The sequence below is a fragment of the Symphalangus syndactylus genome, chromosome 22 (assembly GCF_028878055.3).
Source record: "Symphalangus syndactylus isolate Jambi chromosome 22, NHGRI_mSymSyn1-v2.1_pri, whole genome shotgun sequence".
Lineage (NCBI taxonomy): Eukaryota > Metazoa > Chordata > Mammalia > Primates > Hylobatidae > Symphalangus > Symphalangus syndactylus.
The window spans coordinates 11890139-11912932 of record NC_072444.2 but is presented as its reverse complement, the minus strand read 5'-3'; the positions used below and the strand labels follow the sequence as shown (position 1 = coordinate 11912932).

The 22794-nt window shown below is 56.4% G+C and overlaps 1 protein-coding gene across 3 annotated transcripts; it reads left to right on the top strand.

Moving 5' to 3' along the window:
• The first annotated feature begins 3945 nt into the window (after positions 1-3945).
• SELENON (selenoprotein N) lies at positions 3946-22250 on the top strand. Of its 3 annotated transcripts, XM_055262726.2 has the most exons (13): positions 3946-4153; positions 4783-4900; positions 5744-5845; positions 8820-8953; positions 12180-12389; positions 12626-12750; positions 13281-13418; positions 15052-15133; positions 15289-15477; positions 16681-16786; positions 17890-18002; positions 18087-18188; positions 19558-22250. In XM_055262726.2, exons 1-13 carry the CDS (start codon positions 3968-3970, stop codon positions 19726-19728), a joined length of 1776 nt encoding a protein of 591 aa, XP_055118701.1. In that variant the 5' UTR covers positions 3946-3967; the 3' UTR covers positions 19729-22250. The 3 variants fall into 3 exon arrangements, with proteins under 3 accessions (XP_055118701.1, XP_055118703.1, XP_063487626.1); XM_055262728.2 differs by lacking the exon at positions 5744-5845; XM_063631556.1 differs by lacking the exon at positions 5744-5845 and having other exon boundaries at positions 19491-22250.
• The last annotated feature ends 544 nt before the right edge of the window (positions 22251-22794 follow it).

Below are 22794 nucleotides of genomic sequence, written 5' to 3'. Positions count from 1 at the left end.
CCTGGGCGACAGAGCAAGACCCTGTCTCAAATTGAATGAAGTTTGTTGCTGTGGCCTGCAAGATTCCGAAGTCCTGCCCTAGCCTCTGTCCCCAAGCTTTTCTCTCCCCATAATTCACTCTGCCTTCTGTGTGTCTCCTGGACATACCAAGCTTGTTTCCACCCCAGGCCTTTGCACCGGCTCTCCCCTCTTCTCTGTGCCTGGGACGCTCCTTCCTCGATTCTTCTCATAGCTGGCTGCTTCTTCCCATTCCAGGCGCAGCGTACATGTCACCTCCCAGCTACGCTGCTCATGCCTGCCTGTGGCACTGTGCCACAGTGCCCTGTCTCACTCCTTCACACTTACCTTCCTCTGAAATTACCTTGTGTGTCTGTCATTTCCTTCCTCCGAGTAGAATATTCAGCCCCCACAGAGGAAGTGCCTTGCCTATCTTCTATAATACTGTGTTCCCAGGGCTGAGAACAGTCCCTCACACACAGCAGGTACTTAGTTTGCAGAGAGGCCCACGTGGTCCAGGCATTCTTAAGCAACTCCTGCAGTGGCACCAGAAGCCTGTTTCCCCCAAGTGATCCTTTGTTCTCAAATGCTGGTCCTATTATTGGCTGCCAAGATGTTAGGGTTGGATTTGGGAAAAATCACCTGCCTCTCTAAGGTCCCAGATGAAGAGAAGAAACACAAAAAACAGAGCCAAATGGCCCTCTTCCTGGCTCACTGTCTCTGGCAAAACTGGAGTGGAAAATCCTGATTTGATTTGATTCCCTGGAGGGCAGCAGCGCCCCCTGCAGGAAGAAGGCCTTTCCTGGTGAGTTTACCCCAAAGAGGCAGGAGGAAGAGAGGATGCCACTAGGAGGCAGGCAGGGGTGTGTGTGTGTGTGTGTGTGTGTGTGTGACACCAGGGTTCGAGGCACTGACCGTGTGTGTGTGTGTGTGTGAGAGAGAGAGAGAGAGAGAGAGAGACACCAGGGTTCGAGGCAATGACCCTGCCCCTACTTAAATGTCAGGCTCCCTCCTCTTCTCATGGGTGGATGGAGTGGCCTGGAGTGCTTACACCAACATCCTCTGCACAGGGAGGTGGGTGTGGAAATCAGAGGTCCTCTGCCCCCAGGCAGAAGCTGGGACCCAGTAGGGAGTCTGAAGGGTGCTGCAGTGGCTGAATGTCCCTCTCTTCTGATGCCTCCACATTGTCTCAATGGTAAAGTCCAGGCTTTTCACAAGCTGGCCAGAGCTCCAGCCCAACCTTCCTGCCTCCTCCTCCTCCCTCTTCACACTTCCCCCCAGGTCCCTCTGCTCAAATCCACTGGACTATATTCTCGAGACGCTACGGATACTCCATTGAGTTTCACACCACTGGGCCTTCACCTCTGCTGTTCCCACCCTCTGGAATGATCTTCCTGGGTGCTATGCCTGGTGATCTCCTGAAGTCAAGGTCTGGCCAGACCTCTGCTCTAGGAAGCCTCTTCTGAGCCCTCCTGATAGTCAGGAGGACCCTCCTCTGTGCACACCCCTCTCAGAGCCTTACCCCTCCAGAGGAGGGTTGCAGTATCCATTGACTCATCTGGAAGAGCAGAGACTGTTTTGTTTTCTGATGGACACCCAATCGCCAGGACACGGCATAGTAGCCCTTCAACACGTGTGTTGGAAGGATGAATGAGCCAGTGCCCACTAACCTCCGAGCCCCTCACGGATGTGGCCAGTGTGTCACTCACCTCGCTGTGGTTCCCACTGGTTGCCAGTTCCCAAGTGTCACCCTTGCCCACTGGAAGGCAACAGCAAGGTGCCAAAGAGATCCTGCAGGGCTGCCCCAGCCAGAATCGCCCACTAGGCCCTATCTCTCACGGCCTTGCCCTGCCCAGGATCTTGGTTTGGGACAAGCCCTTCTGGGAAGGGCGCCCTCCAGCGGGAAACCAGCCGGGCTCCACTGCCAGTCCCAGAGCTGACATCTCCCAGAGCTGACATCTCCCAGAGCTGGGCCCAAGATTGATCCTTTTCCCAGAGGCACACTGATCTGACCTGATTGTCATAAACCCACCCCCACTGTGTGCCTTCCCGAGCTTCTAGAATCATCCCCCAAGTCCCGCAAGCCCCAGAAACCCATTTCTTCAGCACTGGGCAGCAGAGACCAGTGGGGTATCTGTATCTTTAAGAAAAAGCAAGTGTAATAAATAAAAGTTATCTGGGAAAGAAAACTTCCTTTGTTTATTTTCCAGAAGCCTTCGCTCATCAGTCTTCCCCTCTTAACCTGCTTTGTGCTCTACTAGTTTTGCTTCCAATAGAACGGAATTTGATTTTCTAGTAGCATTTATCATACGCAGGCTGTCCCCAAACAGTAGCAATAATGAGTTGAAAGTGGCACAGTTGGAAGCCTTCAGAAGCAAACGCCAGATGTCAGGCCCTCAGTGGGTCCCTCTAAGGACACTGGGGCCAGAGCACAGGGCAAGGGTTGGGTCGGGCCCACAACTCTGGAAGGTCCCTGGGAGTCATTCATCCGACAGACACTGAGGAGTGGCCACCATGTGCCACGCCCTGCGTGGGCACTGGGAAGGCCTCACCTGGCGCCGCCATGGCTGGCTACCAAAGAAGAACAGAATGGGCAGTGGAGGCAGGACCCCACCCCCAACTCAGTCGACTGGGCCATCCGCTGGGAAGTCTGGGAGGCAGGATGGCAGGAGATTTGGACCCAGGTAGATCTGTGTGCCAGAGGTCAGGCTTCTTCATTTGAAAACCAGGCAAGCAGTCTCTACCTCACAAGGTGGCTTGGGAACAGGGTGAGAGAAGGTGTAAATCACCCCGCCCGAAGTCCAGCACATGGGCAGAGCTCAGCATCCTTTGGATCCCTCAGGCCTGACAGGTGCCCCTGTGCCCGGGGGTTGGTGGGGCTCTGCAAAGGCAGGCACTGCTCGCCTCTGGCCTCAGAGTTCTTGTCTAGAGGCTTCTGCAGCTGCCACCCTCGCCTGAGAAAATGCAGGTAGAGCCATCTAGAGCCACCCAATGGCAACTGGGGGCTTTGAAAGAATGGAAGACAGCCCCAAGGAACCAAGGCTCCTGGGCATTGACAGGCATGAAAATATGTCCTCAACTCCACCTCTATTTCCAAGGCCCTCCTCCAAGCGTGCCACGCGCTGTTCTCCAGAAAAGCCAGGGCCTCTGGTAGCTCCAGCTGCCGAGGGGCTGGAGCCTCGCCTTCCCCTCACCAGACCAGAGCTCCGAGGGTGGGGGTTGGGGGGCTCTTTTAACTCCTTGGTGGAGATGAGGAAATTTGGGCCCAGGGAAGTGCAGGTTCAGAGCTGCACCTGCTGTGCCTGGAACAAGGCCAATCCCCATAACCCATGCATCTGCGGAGGTGGCCCCCCAACTGCACATGAGGGGAACAGGGGCTGGGCTTTCTTTTTAATTTGTCTTGCTCTAGATGACAGAGGAACCTTTAGGAAACTGGTGGGATAAGGATGGACGGATGCCCCTCAGCAGTCTCTGGCGTCGTGCACGGCTGCCAGCAGAGGAGGACACGAGGCCCCAGTGGCCCCCGACTTCCCCTTTTCCAGGAGAGCACAGGGTGTGTGGCTTCTCCCCAGCCTCTGGCCCCAGCCCCTTCTTTGTCCCAGTCCCCAGTCTGGAATCGCTCTCTGGGCTGGGCCAGGCAAGTGGGCCGCAGAGGCCTGGCTTAGCTTTGGGAACGGAAGCACGGGAAGGGGCGCGGAGAGGCAGGAAGCGGCCTGGGGAGGCTGGGGTGGCCGGGACTACGGACCCGACCGCATAGACGCGCTCAGCCCTTCTTGGCGCTCCGGTGTAGCTGACCCCGCCCCGGGCGCTGGCCGGACAGCGAAGCTGGGACCCAGCGACCCCCGCCCGGCCCCTGAGGCCGCCCCGCCCCGCCCCTGAGGCCGCCCCGCCTCGCCCCGGCCGCCCCGCCCCCGGCCCCGCCCCGCTCCTTCGCGTCCGGGGCCGCCGGCAGCCGCCGCCAGCCGCAGCCATGGGCCGGGCCCGGCCGGGCCAACGCTGGCCGCCCAGCCCCGGCCCTGCCGCGCAGCCTCCCGCGCCACCGCGCCGCCGCGCCCGCTCCCTGGCGCTGCTCGGAGCCCTGCTGGCCGCCGCCGCCGCCGCCGCCGCCGTCCGGGTCTGCGCCCGCCACGCCGAGGCCCAGGCGGCCGCGCGTCAGGTCCGGGCCCTAGCGGGCCGGGGCGGGAGCGCGGGAGCGGGGACTGAAGGACCGAGCCTCGGCAGCAGGGGGGACATGGGCAGGGACGAGTCGGGGGAGGCGGGGGGCGGAGGGGGACTGGACGGGAGGGAGCACGGGAAGGAGGGGACACGGGAGGCGGGTGGGGGTGCCTGGGGCCGGGCTGATGGGGGGAAGGCGAACGGAGGCCAGTGTGGGGCTGGGACAGACTGGAAGGGTCTCTATCCAGAGGGGTGACCTGGACACAGCGAAGCTGGTTCCCGCAGAGTCTGAAAGGGGCACTGGGGAGCCCTGGGACAGTGAGGAGGGGACACAGGAGAGGACAGAAGATGCCGGAGGAACAGGGCCAAGCAGCCAGGGCCAGGCCGAAGGCGGGGTGGGGACAAACTGGGAGGGGGCAGTCGTACCCAGACAGTGGATGAGCAGGGACCAGGAGGGACTGGAGGCTCTGGGGCAGTTCAGAGGCAACATTTGCACAGTTGGACCGGGAGGCACTGGGAGAACTCAGGAAGATGGAGGGAGAAGGGGCTCCATCCGGAAGCAACTGCCTGTTGGGGACCAGGAGACCAGGCCGCCAAATGGTGCCCAGCCCAGTCTCTCCTCCCAAGCAGGAACTGGCGCTGAAGACCCTGGGGACAGATGGCCTTTTTCTCTTTTCCTCCTTGGACACTGACGGGGATATGTACATCAGCCCTGAGGAGTTCAAACCCATTGCTGAGAAGCTAACAGGTACCAGGAGAGGCTGGCGGCTGGGGAGGAGGGCGCCTTGGCCACGGTGTCTTCACTGAGCAGGAGCGGCTGTCTGGAGTGTAGGGAAGCTCGTGGGATCTCAGAGGCCCTGGACTCCTCCCAGCTCTGACACTTTGTAGCTGGTGGCTTGGGCGAGCTGCTCCAGCAACCCCTGAGCCTGTTTTTCTCAGACTTGTGAACAATAATAATAGTTAACATTCTTTGGTCTGCAAGGTAGCTCACGCCTGTAATCCCAACACTTTGGGAGATGGAAGGATCGCTTGAGCCCAGGAGTTCAAGACCAGCCTGGTCAACATGGCAAAACCCCATCCCTACAAAAATACAAAAATTAGCCGGGTGCGGTGGTGTGCGCCTGTAGTCCCAGCTACTTGGGAGGCTGAGGTGGGTGGATCACTTGAGGCCATGAGGCAGAGGTTGCAGTGAGTTGACATCACACCACTACATTCCAGCCTGGGCGACAGAGTGAGACCCTGTCTCAAAACAAACAAACAAAGCAAAAACCAAAAAAAAAACATTCCTTGGCCACCTCCTCTGTGCCAGGCATTTAAGTACTTCATGTGGGTTCTCTCTTTAAACCTCACAGTAGCCCTGGGAGATGGACACTGTCATGATCCCTATGTTTAATAGTTTGAGAGACTAAGGCACAGGCAGGCTCCCCAGTTTCCCAAGCTAGAAAGGTGCGGAGCCAGGGCTAGAACTGGGGCCATCTGGCTCCAGGGTCCTGCACCAGCTCACAGGTTTCAGTAGAGAAAAATGCACAGTGACGAATATACAGTAGATTTCCAATAGACAGCAGCTATAACTGTTTTTTTTTTGAGACAGGGTCTTGTTCTGTCACCCAGACTGGAGTGCAGTGGTGCAATCACAGCTCACTGCAGCCTCAACTTCCCTGGTTCAATTGATCCTCCTGCCTCAGCTCCCTGAGTAACTAGGACCACAGGCATATGCTACCACGCCCAGCTGATTTTTCTATTTTTGTGGAGATGCAGTCTCACTACGTTGCCTAGGCTGGTCTCAAACTCCTGGGCTCAGACGATCCTCTTACCTTGGCCTCCCAAAGTGCTGGAATTACAGGTGTGAACCACCGCGCCTAGCCAGGAGCTATAACTATTATTACTAAATCTGAAACTTTGCTTAGGTGCTTTCAGATTCCTATTCCATTCTTTGTTGTTGTTGTTGTTGTTGTTGAGATGGAGTCTTGCTCTGTCACCCAGACTGGAGTGCAGTGGCGCAATCTCAGTTCACTGCAACTTCTGCCTCCCTGGTTCAAGCAATTCCCCTGCCTCAGCCTCCCCAGGAGCTGGGATTACAGGCACCTACCACCATGCTGGGCTGACTTTGTATTTTTAGTAGAGACGGGGTTCTGCCATGTTAGCCAGGCTGGTCTCGAACTCCTGACCTTGAGTGATCTGCCCGCCTCAGCCTCCCAAAGTGCTGGAATTACAGGCGTGAGCCACTGTGCCCGGCCTCCTATTCCATTCTTGCTATCATTTTTGCCTAGTGCAGTCAGTGATTATTTATTTATTTATTTGGTTAAAGATGAGGGGCTGAAACATTCTAATGAATTATAAAATGCTTCACTTGCTGCCCCACCACCACCCCAACCTGTGTGCCCATTTTCTTGCAACTTCTTGTGACATTTCTTGAACTCAGGATCTTGGGCACCTACTTATTACCCAGATTGCCTGGTGTAAGTCAGTCATCGATGGGAAAGGCAAGAGAGACATGCTGTCTGTTTCGGGTGCATAAGCTTCAAAGCACTGTCACGAGCCTGCTGTTTTTCAGGAGTGTATTGTGTAGGTTGGCTCCGTGCTGGCCCGGTGACCTGTGATCGCTGCTAGAGGAGGAAGGTTGGATGAAAAATGCTAATGAGCTGGAGTGGATGTGTATCAATGTCTCTCGGTGGCAGGCAGTTCTGTCATGAAAGCAGATGGGCAGATAAACAGGTCGTCCCCTTGTGGCCTTGCCTGTACTTTTTATTTTGCACACACTTCTGAGCATTTGCACAGCCACCTCTTTGTCCTTTTTTTGTGGCCAGAGTGAGAGTTCTCTCATAATGACATGTTAGCTAAGCTTGAGGTGCACTTTTAATTTTTTGCACAGAAATCTTTTTCTCCATCAGGGTAAAAGAATTCCCCCATTACCTCTAGGCTATGAATGCAAAAATGGACCAAGTTTTGAGAAATCAAAGGGGGGGAAAAATCAAATCCAAGCAGGAAATAGAGCCAACTAGTTCTATGTGGTAGAGTTATGAGTGTGTTTAGTTTTCTACCTTATCCCTTAAAATTTTTACAAATTGCCTATAATGGGCAAATGTTACTCATAAGTCAGGAAATAAAACTTTTTATTAAAAAGCCAAAGGGCTGTAAAATGCTGAGTATTATTATTATAATTAATAACATTATTACCAACTCCATTTGACAAATGAGAAAGTAAAGGCTCAGAGAGGTGAAGTCCCTTCCCCAGATCATACAGCTAGGTGGTGGGGGAATCGTTATTATTATTGGTTTTTTTTTTTTTTTTGAGATGGAGTCTTGCTCTGTCACCCAGGCTGGAGTGCTCGGTTCACTGCAACCTCTGCCTCCCAGGCTCAAGCAATTCTCCTGTCTCAGCCTCCAGAGTAGCTGGGCTGGGATTACTGGTGTGTACCACCATGCCCAGCTAATTTTGGCATTTTTAGTAGAGACGGGGTTTCATCATGTTGGCCAAATTGGTCTCAAACTCCTAACCTCAGGTGATCCGCCTGCTTCGGCTTCCCAAAGTGCTGGGACTACAGGCATGAGCTGCCTTGGGAATCATTATTATTAATATTTATCTGTGATATCAGTAAAATAATTGAATAAGCAAGGCCGACTAATGACCCTGCATATTCCTGTTGCTCCCTTCTTCTTGGGTTTCTAGATTGCGTTTTGGAAAGTTTTACTGCATTGACTTACAAATGCAGAAATAAGTGATTCTTCAGAATAGGGATTTGCATCAGGAGCCGCAGGCAGTGCCCATTAAAAGGGCAGTTTCCAGACTCTCACCCCTGCAGATTCTGATTCAGTAGGTCTGAGGTGGGTTGCGAGCATCTGTAGTTTAAAGGCATCCTGGGTGATTTTGAGGACTTCTGGTTGAGAACTGCTTTAATGCATCATTCAGCCTGCTAGCCAGTCAGTCAGCAAATGCCAGGCATCATCTCTGTACCACTACCCTGCCCTGAGAGGGCAGACAGGGCAAGACCCACCCCCGCCCTCTGCTGGCTACACTTTGTTACTGGTGACTATTACTCACCCCTTTTGAAATAGGCGTCATTTCTCCCTTAGCCCTTCAAAATGAATCCTTCTATACTGGGAAGGTTACAGACTTGCCAGATCTCTGAGCAGGAAAAGATCCAAGGAATCAAATCCAGCCCCTGCCAGTCCAGCCCTTCCTACAGCCGGGGCAATGCCCCCCCACCAAAAAAAAGCAGGGGAAGGTGGGTCTCCTTCCTCCCAAACCAGTGCTCTCCCTGTGACATCAAAGAGCCTGTTTCTGTTTCTTGCTTCATTCATTACTCTGGTTCCTCTCAGTCCCAGAAGACCTAGAAAAGGGTCCTGGTTGGTCATGGGTTTCGAGTAAAACAGGCCTGGGTTTCAATCCCGATTCCCCCACCATCTAGCTATGTCACCTGGCGAAGTGACTTTACCTCTCTGAACCTTCACTTTCTCATTTGTCAAATGGAGTTGGTCATGTTATTATCTGCCTCCCTGGGCTATCCTGAAACTAAAATGCAATACACTGGTTGTTACTTTGGTGACTGTTAACTGTTAACACCCCAGCTACCCCCACCCCCTGCCTGGCTCCGTTAATCACCAGCTAGTGTAGATGACGAGGGAGAGGTGAGCCCTATAGCGTCTCCGATGTCTGTGTCTCATAGGGTCAACTCCTGCGGCCAGCTACGAGGAGGAGGAGTTGCCCCCTGACCCTAGCGAGGAGACGCTCACCATAGAAGCCCGATTCCAGCCTCTGCTTCCGGAGACCATGACCAAGAGCAAAGATGGCTTCCTAGGGGTGAGTTGGGGACCACAGGCAGCGGGGTCATCTATGTGCATCCTGAGGATGAGTTTCTGCTCCATTCATCCATCTTTCCTCTGCCCTCTGTGTGCCCACTGGAGCCAGGCCCCATGCCAGGCCCTGGAGGTCCATGTGGCTGTGATGTTGTCCCTGCTGTCCAGGCATACAGCCTGCTGGGGGAGCAGGAGAGAGAAGCATTAGCTTCTGCCCCAGACTGGGGAATCTGGGATGGCTTCCTAGAGGAAGTGACATCTGGTAGACCTCAGGATGAGGAGGGTTCAGCAGGGTGACTGAGCACAGGTTGGGGGGGTCTTGGAGGAAGCAGCAGTGCAGTAGAAACCCTGTTAGTGCAGCCGTCCCACATACTACGATGATTACATCCCGCACATCCATCTCTTCCCCATGGGGCATAGCATGATGCCTGGCTCCTGATAGGTACTCTGTTGAACTCTGATGATCTAGACCTGAGGTTTGGTCCCCAGCAGAGGGCTGTGGGGTGGGGAAGGCACCTGAGAAGGTGGAGGTAGGAGGTGGACAGATGCTCTCCTTGCCAGCCCCTCCCCAACCCAAGGCCCTTTGGACAGGGTCCTGAGCACATTGGAGGATGAAGCTGCCTCAGCCCCTGCCTGCCCTTTTGCACTCTCTCCCACTCTCTCCTCCCCTCTGTGGGCTTCCTCTGTTCCAACCACATCAGACTTCCTTCCTTCCAAATCCCCAGGCTTTCTTCCAACTGGGAGCCTTCTCACATGCGGTTCCCTCTGCCAGGAACACTGCCTCTCTGTGCCCAGCCCACACAGCCCGACCCAGCCTTTTCATCTCAGCCAATGCCACTTCAGCACGAACAGAGGCCTGAAGGCAGGAGTGCCAGGCTGGTCACCGAGGCCAGGCAGCGGGTGTGTCTCGGCCCATGGGGCATGCAGGACCCACACAGGGGCGTCCCGGTCAGTGGGGCCAGGAGAGAAGGTGCCAGACCCCACCAAGGGCTTTGTTGCCTGCCTTTGGCCTTCACTCTGTGGCGGCTGAATACCGCGCAGATTTTAAATAAGACAGCTTCCTCATCAGACATGGGCTTTCCAGGCCAGGGACGGGGCATGGGTAGAATGGGGAGAAATGGGAGGCAAGAAGACCAGTTCTGGAGGGGAGAGGGAGAGGAGATGGAGAGTAAGGGCAGCCTGGAGGATGCTGGGGAAGGAAGGGCAGGGAGCGGCTCCTCATGGACAGTGGGTGGGCAGGAGTTGGATGACTCAGGCTTCTGGCTGGTGACCAGGGGCATGGTGGGCTGCTTGCCCAGATGGGGACTGTAGGCGGGGAGGGAGTGGGGGGTAGAGAATGAGGTCAGTCTGCATATGTTGAAGTTGAGGTCCCCAGGGGATGTTGGATGTCTGCTGCCCAGCAGCAGCCCCTTGGCAGTGCCCAACTCTAGAGCCTGGCAGCCACATGGCAAAAGAAACTTGGGAATGACGTTGAGTCTGGCGCCTGTGGCGGAATTGCCACCTGGCCCAGCCCAGGGAATCAGTGCTGGGGAGCCCCTTTCTTTTTTTTTTTTTTTTTTTTTTGAGATGGAGTCTCGCTCTGTCGCCCAGGCTGGAGTGCAGTGGCGCAATCTTGGCTCACTGCAAGCTCTGCCTCCCGGGTTCACACTATTCTCCTGCCTCAGCCTCCCGAGTAGCTGGGACTACAGGTGCCCACCACCACGCCCGGCTAATTTCTTTATATTTTTAATAGAGATGGGGTTTCACCATGTCAGCCAGGATGGTTTCAATCTCCTGACCTCGTGATCCACCTGCCTTGGCCTCCCAAATTACAGGCGTACAGGGATTACAGGCGTGAGCCACCATGCCTGGCTGGGAGCCCCTTTCTTGACCTCATCGCTGCAGGTTCAGGGAGGGACAGAAATTCCAAGGAGGAGCTCACAGGGAAGGGCATTGCCCATTTTGGTTCCTGTTTACTTGCCATCTCCCACTATAAGCTCCAAGAAGACAGGGTGCACAGTGTACCCTGATAGAAACTTCGTATACAGTAGGTGCATAAAACATTTTGTGGAATGAACAAATGAATAAACGTGTTCTTCTCAGCCAAGGAGACAGTGCAGCAGATAGATAGGCAGGAGTCCAGGAAGTGGTCGAAACGGGTCTGACCTTCCACAAAAGGAGGTACGGAACCCATCTTCATGGGTTTGGCAGTAATGGGCTGGTCTGAGCAGATAAGTCTCCACAGACAGCAAGAACTGGGGTGAGGCAGGAGCAGCACCCCCAGCCCTGGCCCCGAGCAGAGCCCCACCAAGCCCAGCACCCATCGCTGGCAGGCCCCCTGCAGGAGGTGGCAAGCCTACAAGCAGGACCCAGGAGGGCGGGCTCGGCCCAGCCCCGCACAGCCAGCTCTGCCTTGAGAACCGCCTGTTAAATCTCCGTGGGAGCTCCCTGCACTGCTTTCCTCCCACCTCCCACCAAGCCTGAGCTCCTGCTGCCAGGGAGGTGGCGACAGGAGAGGGAACCTGCTGTTCCCCAAGTGCTGGCCGACGTGTAGACAGCTCTGTGGTCTCTGAGCATCCTCTCCGAGCCATCAGCTTGTCAGACAGAGGCGAGGCAGGTCACTGATGAGGACTCGGGCTTAGGGAAGGCCTTTTGCCCAGGGTGGGGCAGGCTGTACTTAAGGCAGGGCCCTTCTGGGGGTGGCCTTCCTTCCCCTTCCCTGTGGTCTCCTCCTGCTCTTGACCCTGGAGATTTCACGTCAAACATGATTGGCCGCCACCCTCATCGGACTTAGCTCCAAGCCGAAGCCCTGAACTGGCCAGTGGGACATTAGTCCCTGGGAGGAGGCTCGGAGGGGAGACTGGGGAGGGAGAGCAGGGCTGCCGGAGGGCCAGGGAAGCCAGGCAGGGTGGTGGCACCCAGGGCTGGCCCACGGGCTTATGCGTAGGATGGAGGTGGGACTGTCTGAGGCACAGAGCCCCGCCACCCCCATTCCAAGCCTGCCCTCGAGCGAGCTGCTGTGGCCTGGGCTGCGCCTGGGTGGGCTGAGAGGCACTGCAGCAGGGAGGCGAGCCTCTCTCTGGCGGGATATCGCTAAGCTTATGGCCATCACCAAGGCAGGAACCTCCCTGGGGTCCATCTGCTCCCTTGGTGTGGGCTGGCTCGGGGCTTGAGACCCCCACTCACATGCTAGAGGAGGCCCCGGAGTCATGGTTCTCAGATTCCTGGAGCTTTGCTTTCCCCCGCCTCAGGTCTCCCGCCTCGCCCTGTCCGGCCTCCGAAACTGGACAGCCGCAGCCTCACCAAGTGCAGTGTTTGCCGCCCGCCACTTCCAGCCCTTCCTTCCCCCGCCAGGCCAGGAGCTGGGCGAGCCCTGGTGGATCATCCCCGGTGAGCTGAGCGTGTTCACTGGCTACCTGTCCAACAACCGCTTCTATCCGCCGCCGCCCAAGGGCAAGGAGGTGAGGACAGCTGGGGTGCGACGTGGGGCCCCTCCGCCCCAGCCCAGGAGTGGCCACCCCTCTGTCTGCGCCTGGACCCCAGTGCCAGGCCTGCCCCACCTGCTCTCCTGCCTCCCTCTGGACCTGCTCCCTCCCCATGGGGCCCCTGGGCCTTCGGGTCTGGGCTGACCCCCGCCCCAGTGGATCCAGGCCCGGCGGGACCCAGCAAGCCAGCACATGCCTCCTGCCACCCCCAGGTCATCATCCACCGTCTCCTGAGCATGTTCCACCCTCGGCCCTTTGTGAAGACCCGCTTCGCCCCTCAGGGAGCCGTGGCCTGCCTGACCGCCATCAGCGACTTCTACTACACTGTGATGTTCCGGTGAGTGGGCCACACGGGCCGGCCTGGAGCTCCGGGGAGGCACGGACGGCACAGCGCCCAGAGGGGAGGGCCCGGCTTGAGCCCCCCAACTCCACCTCTCCTCCCCCTGCTGTCTCGGGCAAGCAGCTTTGGGGCTCCCTGAGCCTCAGTTTTCTCACCTGTAGATTGGGGTGCTGATGACTTCCTCGTAAGGCACGTGGGGGTTCAGAAAGAAAAGCTGTGGAACTTGCTTTGCACGGGGCTGGTAGCCATGGTTGTGCCATCCACACAGAAGCAGGAAGGATGCCCAGTCACACATGCCTTCCAGAAGCTGTGGGGGCTTGGGGAGGGGGTCCAGGCAGGGCTTCCGGAGGAGGGGCATGTGACCCTCGAAGGATGAGCAGCATTTGGAGGGCCTCGCTGCTGCCCCCTGGCCCATCCACCTCCACCCCCACACTCGGCCTCCTCTCCCTGATGATTCTGGCCAAGTCTTCCCGGGCTCCTGGGGAGAAGGTGGGCAGCTCTGGTGTAGCAGATCCCTTTCCCCACAGGATCCATGCCGAGTTCCAGCTCAGTGAGCCGCCCGACTTCCCCTTTTGGTTCTCCCCTGGTCAGTTCACCGGCCACATCATCCTCTCCAAAGACGCCACCCACGTCCGCGACTTCCGGCTCTTCGTGCCCAACCACAGGTGGGAGCTTGACCCTGGCCCAGCCTTGGCTCCCTCCTACAGCTTGTCCTGCTCCCCAGCTCCAGGAGCCTAGAGGCCTCTTCTGTCTCTGGCCCCTCCTTTGCTCCCCAGAGCCCATCTCGTGGGGCTGACATGGCAGGAGGCAGCATGAGGCAGGCAAGAGGATGAGCTGATCACCCACAAGCTCTTCCCAGGCACCCGTGGCCTGGCCCTCCACCTCTGTGCCTGGGACCCAGTGCAGCAGCCTGCAGACCCTTCCTGAAGCTGGGCCTCCCCGCCCTCACACTGCTGACAGGCCCCAGGCAGAGCTGTAACCGCAGCCTGTGCGCGCCACCAAGGGGAAGGCCAGCAGTCAGGCAGGGACCCAGCTGTGGGGTCCAGGAAGGCTTCCCAGAAGAAAAAGGTCATCTCAGCAGAGATCAGGGCTCTGAGGGTTTTGCCAGACAGAGGAACAGCACATCCAAAGGCCAAGGGCAGGCCCTCCGCTGCTGCAGAGCCCCAGAGGGGCTTCCGGGACGGTGCTGCACCAGCCACCTGCCTGCCTCACCTCCTCAGGGCTGGCCACCTGTCAGCAGAGTAGAGGACCCAGGAGGCCCTGGCTTCAAGTTTGTCCAGATTCCTAACTGATAGCAAGTGGCCACCTAGTGTGCCCGAGTGACCGCTCTACAGGGAGAAGACCTGGCTGGGAGCCAGGAGGTCTGCAGTTAAGTCTCAGCTGTGGAACCCATTGGCTGTGTGGCTGTGGGCAAGGCCCTGGCCCTCTGTAGGCCTGTTTCCTCATCTGCCAGATGGGAGACTGACTCCTGGCCTATTTCACCCACAGGGCAGGCGTGAGAGGATGGTTGGGATAACATGGGAAGAGAAAATTGCCCTAGGAGTGGGGGTGGCTTCCCTCCCTCCCCAGAGTGGGCAGGGCAGGGGCTTCCCGGTCAAAGGGAAAAGGAAGAGGAGGGCACAAGCCCTCCATCCGCTCACCTAGGGCTGGGCACACCTGCCTCCATCCCGGGGTTGTTGAGGAGGGGGCCTGAACTGTAGGGGACAGGAGGAGATAGGCAGTGACCAGCTCCAGGACCAGCTGTTCCTGGGCTCATGTCTGAGGACCTGGCATCAGGGACTGCTGACCCCTGGGGGGTACCTAGCTCTGCCCTCTGTGCCACCTGCTGCGGGGGTGGTGGTTTGTCAGTGCTGGGGCTCCCCCGTGCGACGGATCTGCAGATTGCACTGCTCGGCTCAGATTTCCTGCCGCCCGCCAGAGGCCTGTGCAGGGACCACGGTGCTCATTTTCATTCCTGCCCTATCCTGTGACCCGCCGTGAGGCACTGGCCATCTCTCTGCCTTGAAGGGTCCTGGAGAGTACACAGGCCATGGCTGTGCAGGCTCTTTGTGAATTGTGAGGGGCAGGGCTGGCAGACGGTGAAGTGGCTCCAGTGCCTTAGGAAGGGGCAGCCTGGTGGGGAAGAGGGCCAGGGCTCTGCAGCCAGAATCCCAGTGGCCCTGAGAGCAGGCGTTCACCTTGAGAAGCCTCAGTGTTCTCATCTGGAAAATGGAGACAGTTGCAGGTATTATGTGAGATAAAATGTGACACAGATAATGGGCTTTGATGATGGTGTCACTCTGCCCTGGCCATCCCTAGGTCTCTGAATGTGGACATGGAGTGGCTTTATGGGGCCAGTGAAAGCGGCAACATGGAGGTGGACATCGGCTACATACCCCAGGTGAGCACACAGGAGGCTCCCATCCAGGTGGGCTCGGCTGCAGGGCCCCGCCCTTCCTCTGCAATGAGTGGAGCCTCTTGGAGGGTCTGTGACGGAGCCCCTGAGGATTCTTGCCCATCTCTGAGCCTTCCCCCCACCACTGACCTCTGGCCCAGATGGAGCTGGAGGCCAAGGGCCCCTCAGTGCCCTCCGTGATCCTGGATGAGGATGGCAGCATGATCGACAGCCACCTGCCCTCGGGGGAGCCCCTGCAGTTTGTGTTTGAGGAGATCAAGTGGCAGCAGGAGCTAAACTGGGAGGAGGCTGCCCGGCGCCTGGAGGTGGCCATGTACCCCTTCAAGAAGGTGAGGCTGGGCAGGGGTGAAGGCCAGGGTCAGGCTGCATGGGCAGAGGCTGGGAGCTGTGGAGCAGCAGCTGGGCACAGGTGCTGGCATGTGGGCAGGGCTTGCTACTGAGGCTGTCTCACTGTTGGGCCCAGCGTGTGCCAGCGGGGCCTCCCCGCTGCCATTCAGAACTTGGAGGAAGAGTCTAGGTGCAATGGCTCATGCCTGTAATCCAAAACTTTGGGAGGCTGAGGCAGAGAATCACTTGTGGCCAGGAGTTCAAGAGCAATCTGGGCAACATAGCGAGACCCCATATCTACACAAAAATTTTTTTAATTACCTGGGGGTGGCAGTAGCATGCACCTGTAGTACCAAAGCTTTGGGGAGGCTGAGGCAGGAGGACTGTTTGAGCCCAGGAGTTCAAGGCTGCAGTGAGCTATGATTGCACCACTGCACTCCAGCCTGGGCAACAGAGTGAGACTTCATCTAAAAAAAAATAAATAAATAAATAAAATAATAATAAATAGAACTTGGAAGAGACATCCATCTCCTGGCTCAGCAGCACCCCCTTCACACACACACAAACACACACACTAACATATATACATACACATACATACAAACACACTAACATATACACACACACTAACATATATACACACACAAACACACACACATACTAACATAACACACATACACACACTAACATATACACATACTAACATATACGCACACACATACATACACACACTAACATACATACAAACACACAAACATACACACACTAACATATGCACACATACTAACATATACACACACTAACATACACACATACATACAAACACACACACTAACATATACACACATACATACAAACACATACTAACATACACACACATACATGCACATAACACTAACATACACACACATACATACACAAACATATACACATGCAAATGTACATATACACAAACACACACACAAATATATATGCCTACACACACACACACACAAACACACATATATACACACACACATATACATACACAAACATATACACATACAAAAGTACATATACACAAACATACACACAAATATATATGCCCACACACAAACTCAAACACGCACACACACACATACTTGCACACACTACAGACTCACAGCCCCTGAGTGGGACCCTGGCCGCTTTGATGATGGCTTTGCTCTGTCTCGGTGTGGCCCCAGGTCTCCTACTTGCCGTTCACTGAGGCCTTCGACCGAGCCAAGGCTGAGAACAAGCTGGTGCACTCGATCCTGCTGTGGGGGGCCCTGGACGACCAGTCCTGCTGAGGTGAGGGGCCCGGCTGGATCTAAGGGGAGCAGTGGGAAAGTCCACACCTTATGGGGTACCAGAGGCTCTGAGACCAATGGGACTCTCCTGTTGAGTCGTGAGGGCCTTGGGGATTGCTCATGGTAGGGGTGTGGGGTGAGGGCTTGGTGGTTTCTGTGCTGAGCCCAGAGGGAGCTACCAGATGCTAAAGAAAGGGCCCTGGCAGACTGGGTTCAAACACAGCCATTGTCAGCTTGATAATCTTGACCAAGTGTCTTCCCCTCCCTGAGCCTCAGTTTTCTCAAAAGTAAGAGGGGATAACACACTTAGCTCTCAGAGCTGTGGACATGGAGGTGAAAGTGCCGCATACACTGTAAAGTGTTATATGCGTGTAAGAGAGAAAATCGGGCCAGACGCTGGGCTTGTGTTAATTGATTCAGGAAATTCACCAGAGGCCCCCTAGATGCAATGTTCTTTGGGTGTCTGGCAGTGGGGACAAAGATGAACAAAACAGTGCCCCGCCCTCACCCCGTCAACCATCAGTGCAGCAGTGGGCTGGGTGCTGGCGTCCCACAGTGAGGAAGTCAGAAGGGGTCCCTGCCCTCAAAGACGGAGACAGTGCAAAGGCAGACACCGAATGAGTCAGTACAAGCACGGTGAGTGTTCTACAGGGGACAGTCCAGAGTGGCACCAGAGTGTATAACCGGGGGTCAGGGAAGGCTTTGTGAAGACAGTGATATTTACACTGAGACTTTGAAGGATGAGTAGGAGTTTGTCAAGTGACCGGATGGAGTGATCCAGGTAGAGGGAACAGCCTGTGCGAAGGCCCTGGGACACAGAGCATTCATTGGCTTTAAGAAGCTGTCACTGTCTGCAAGTCCCCGGGGCCAGGTAGAACCCCTAACCCTAATCTCAGCCCAGGATGCTGGTATATCATTGATGTTAATCCCAACTACCATTTATTCAGCACCTACTCTGCCTCAGGCTCTTTGAATCTGTTATTTCACCTGGGTGCAGAGACTGTCCTGCAGCCCATGAGGTCTCCCCAAAGCAAGACTGCACCCCAGCAAGATGTGAGGGCGCTTCAGCCTTCTGTCTTCCAGCTTCTTCCTCTTCCTGAACAGGTTCGGGGCGGACTCTCCGGGAGACTGTCCTGGAAAGTTCGCCCATCCTCACCCTGCTCAATGACAGCTTCATCAGCACCTGGTCCCTGGTGAAGGAGCTGGAGGAGCTGCAGGTGAGCGGGCAGGTGGGCAGGAGCAGCAGCGTCCAGAACAGTGGTGGGGGCCGTGGCATCAGGAGTGTGCAACTGTCCCCACAGAACAACCAGGAGAACCCGTCCCACCAGAAGCTGGCTGGCCTGCACCTGGAGAAGTACAGCTTCCCCGTGGAGATGATGATCTGCCTGCCCAATGGCACCGTGGTAGGCACCCCCACCCAGACCCCACAGGGCCCAGGCACCTCGGGGCCCAGGGAGCAACCAGCAGGAGGCGTGGATGTGCAGGCTTCATCAGGGTTCGGGTCACCTCCTGGCTGCAAAGCCGCAAGCTGGTCTCTTACCCGGTCTAAGCCTCCGCTGTCCCCACGTAGAAACAGGAATTGTGATGCAGGTGTTGGTCATCGGGGGCTGCGCAGCAGTGAGCACAGTCCCGAGGCAGAGCCAGCGCCTCCCTAGAAACACGGCCTGGAAGGGAAGGCTCGCCTTGGACCATGGCAGCCAGTCCTGGGATGGAAAGGGAGGGAGGAGCCAGGCCTTGTGACAGAGAAGACCAGGAGAGGGCCCTGAGCCAAGATTCAAGACCCCACCTCTCCCTAAGGGCCCCTTACCTAGAAGACTTACTCAGCAAGTCTTCTCACTGGGGCCTCACAGCAGCTTTGGGAGATGGATGATCATGAATACCCATTTTATAAACAAGGAAGGAGGCCCAGAAAAGTTCAGAGACTGGACAAATGTTGCAGTCAATTAAGTGCAGCTGGCTTTGAACCGAGGCCTGCCCTTGAGCCTCAGATCTCTAGCTCTTCTGATCAAAGCGACCCCTTATCCTTTATGTCCCAAGGCATGGTTAGTGTGGGACCCAGGACTGTAGGAGGGGGCCAGCTTCCTTAGGATCTTAGGACGGGAGCAGTTCAGGAGCAGGGGATGGCACGGGAGAGGTGTCCAGTGAGGGCTTGGCGTAAAGGAAAGGGCACCAGGCAGAAGGCATCTGCTGTCCCAGGCACAGGGTGATGAGACGGTGTTGGGGAACTGGATGAGGCTGGGCCTGGTTGGGAGAACCAGGCCTCCCATTCCTATGAATGTTGATTGAATGCTGATTCATTCATTTGTTCATCTACTGGGCACCTACTCTGTGCCAGGCACAAAGATAAAGACACGGCCCTGTGCTGAAGGAGCTCACTCTCTGGAGCGAGAGGCCAAAGGAGAGGCCCATCGAGTGTGAGGCCGCAGTGAGAGAAGGGAGCACGGGGTTCAGGATGGAGTCTGGGGTCACAGGAACAGAGGAGAGAGGTCATTTCGGGGGCGGGGGAGAGGGCTAGTGGAAGAGGTGATTTTGGAAGGTGTTGGGTTTTCACTTGGTAGGCAAGGCAGGGAGGAGCCCCCTCGTCAGACACAGGGTGATGAGATGGTGTCGGGTGCTGGCGAGGGCTTACGGCAGCACTGCCTGCCCACCATCCACCTCAGACAAGGACAGTCAAGGCCTGATAGTGTCCCTGCTTCTCCCCATAGAACAGAGGGCACAGGGAGCCTGGGGGCCCCCCTCCGCCCCACCCTCCTCACCTGACCCTTCTCCCAGGTCCACCACATCAATGCCAACTACTTCTTGGACATCACCTCCATGAAGCCCGAGGAAGTCGAGAGCAATCTCTTCAGCTTCTCATCCACCTTTGAGGACCCGTCCACGGCCACCTACATGCAGTTCCTGAAGGAGGGACTCCAGCGTGGCCTGCCCCTCCTCCAGCCCTAGAGTGCCTGCGGGGCCGGATGGGATCTGATGCACAGGCCCCCACGCCTCAGAGCCAGAGTGGTCCTCAGCCCATTTCAGACTGCAGATGCCGCCCACTCCCACCCCACTCCTAGGCTGCCTTGTGGGGTACAAGATCCACTGAGGGTGGCCGCCACAGCCTTGGCTCCATGGTGGCGGGTAGACAAGGGGTGCCTGGGCTGACTGAGCAGAGGAACCTCTAGCTCTGACTGTCACTCGGCTCTCCCTACCCATTTGGCTCTGGAAGCTGCTTGGACCCCCCAGATCAGGGCCTGGGTGAACTCCCTGCACCTTTCCCAGCCAGCCGCACAGTCTAGGCCCTTGTGGGGTGGAGAATGGAGGGAGGAGCAGGCTAGGAAGACGGGGCCACCACCCTCTCCTTGCTTTCAGCCCTTCCCACAGGAAACATCAAGAAGCCCCAGCCAGGAGGGGCCAGGCTGCCAAGGCGGCTCTCCTGTTTATCTAGAGCCTTCGTTCCTGGCCATGCCCCCGACTGCCCTCCTGTGCCTGATGTCCCCAGCTGGGGTCGGTCTCAGCAGGAGCCAGTCTTCTGCAGCCTCTGGGCAGAACCCCCCATCAGAGTGGAAATCAGACGGGACCCCCTGCGGCTTCCCTGACCACGCCACTGACCAGCTGTCTGGGGAAGTTTACTGTGAAGGGGTTTCTGCCTTTAGCAATGGGGTTCACTAAGGGGGTTCCCGAGGCCCAGGGCCAAGGCACTCCCACCGCGTACCTTAGCACAGGGTCTGCACAGGACTGCGGGAGCCAGCGCTCCTGCCACCCCTCTTGCCCCTCAGACCTCGCATCCACAGAAGCACAACCCAGCCAAAGACCACAGCCTTCTCCAGAGCCGGCGCTGTCCAGGCAACCGGGGGTGCCCCAGGCTAGCTCTTCTACCTCTGGGGCACCACGGACTCCCCTTGGCCACTCTTGGGACTTTGGTCCACGTCCTGAGCCACTGACCACGGCCAGTCTCTCTTTTTATATGTGCAGAAAAGTGTTTTTACACAAACTTTCTCATGGTTTGTAGGTATTTTTTTATAACCCCAGGGCTGAGGAGAAAGGAGGGGCAGTGGCTTCCCCGGCAGCAGCCCCATGATGGCTGAATCCGAAATCCTCGATGGGTCCAGCTTGATGTCTTTGCAGCTGCACCTATGGGAAGAAGTAGTCCTCTCTTCCTTCTCCTCTTCAGCTTTTTAAAAACAGTCCTCAGAGGATCCATGATCCCCAACACTGTCCCATCCTCCACGCAGGCCCACAGGCATGCCTGCACTCTCTTTCATTAAGGCCTTGAAGTCAGGCTGCCCCCTCCCCAGCCCCCAGTTGTCTCCCCACCCCCTCACCCCACCCGGGGCTCACTCAACCTGGCAGAGGAAGAAGGAAGGCAGACATCTCCGCAGCCACTCCTGGGCCTTCTATCTGCCGAGTTACCCCACTTGCCTTGGGCGTGCCCACTGAGCCTTCTCCAGCCAGTCTTGTTCTCAATTTTGTTTTGTTTTGAGACGGAGTCTTGTTCTGTCACCCAGGCTGGAGTGCTGTGGCGCGATCTTGGCTCACTGCAACCTCCACCTCCCGGGTTTAAGCAATTCTCTTGCCTCAGCCTCCCAAGTAGCTGGGATTACAGGTGCATGCCACCATGCCTGGCTAATTTTTGTATTTTTAGTAGAGATGGGGTTTCACCATATTGGTCAGGCTGATCTGGAACTCCTGACCTCAGGTGATCCACCTGCCTCAGCCTCCCAAAGTGCTGGGATTACAGGTATGAGCCACCGTGCCCAGCCTTGTTCAATTTTGTATCATCCAATCATCGCTAATATTACATGCACCTTCTCACTTAATCCTCACGACAAGCCTGTGAGGCAAATGCTCATTGTTCCTATCTTGATGAAACCTGAGTCTCAGGGAAGTGAAGTGACTTGCCCAGGGTCACTCAGACAGGTAGAGTTGAGATTCAAACCCACATGTGAGGCTCCAAAGCCTGCGTCTGGATTTGGGGGTCCTTTTTGGCACGGCACCCTCGCCTCTCTCCCTGCCTGTTTTCCCCAAAGTGGAAAGGAAGGCCTTTCAAACCAGAGTGTCTCACTCCCCTCTGACCTCCAGACCAGATGGGGCATGAGCCAGCCAGCTCAGCCAGGCTCCCTGTGTCCTGGGAGGAAGTGTCCCCATCCCCCATGCCCTTTATTGGGAGGGAGGGCATCTGATGCTATCTCTGTGCCTCCCCCATCCTGTCAGGCACAGGTGGCGGGGGCAGCCCATGCGAGCCCTTCTCCCGCTGCTCTGGGAGGGCCAGTTCCACACTGAGCCAGCCTGGTCCCATGGAAAATGATGGCCTGGGCTTTCTGAGGCCTTATCTGATGCCTCTGCAGTTCCTGTCCCCCACCAGGCCTTGAGGCTCAGGGTGGGAGAGGGCCCTGGGCTGCCCTCCTGTCACTTCTCTGTCACTTCTCTGCCACTTCCCTCCCTTGTCCCCAACATGCCCTGTAATAAAATTAGAGAAGACTAGAGTGGTTCTAAGTGCTTTTCCTTTGAGTGGCATGTTGCTCAGCTCTGTCCTTCCACGGGGTGGCCCCCTCCTGGGGCAGACTTGAGCTGGAATGCTTTCAGGGACTCTCTTACCTATCAAAGGCTTGAGTGACTTGCCCAAAATAAGTTTTGTGATAGAACAAGTGGTAGGACTTACTGTTTTGAGAATCTGGTGCTCTCTGTTGAGAAAGATCTGGAAGTTAATTCATTGTCTTAAAAGCAGAGCCTGAGACAGGCATGAAGTGTTTTTTGTTTGTCTGTTTGTTTGGTGGGGCTGGGGGGGAGTGTACTTCCAGAAAAACCAGTAAAAGAAGGAAGGAAGCAGAAGAGGGAAAGGAAAACTGCTGAGCAGGAACAGTCTCAGCCCAGCCTTGGCCTGATCCACAGTGGAAGAGCATGGGGCATGAACCACACTGCAGAGTTGAACTGGCCTTTTGGACCTTGTATCAGTCATTGGCTTGGGAGGTGAAGGAAATTCCCAGGTAGGGGGCTCCATTCTTCCTGCAAGGGGATCTGAGTGGGACA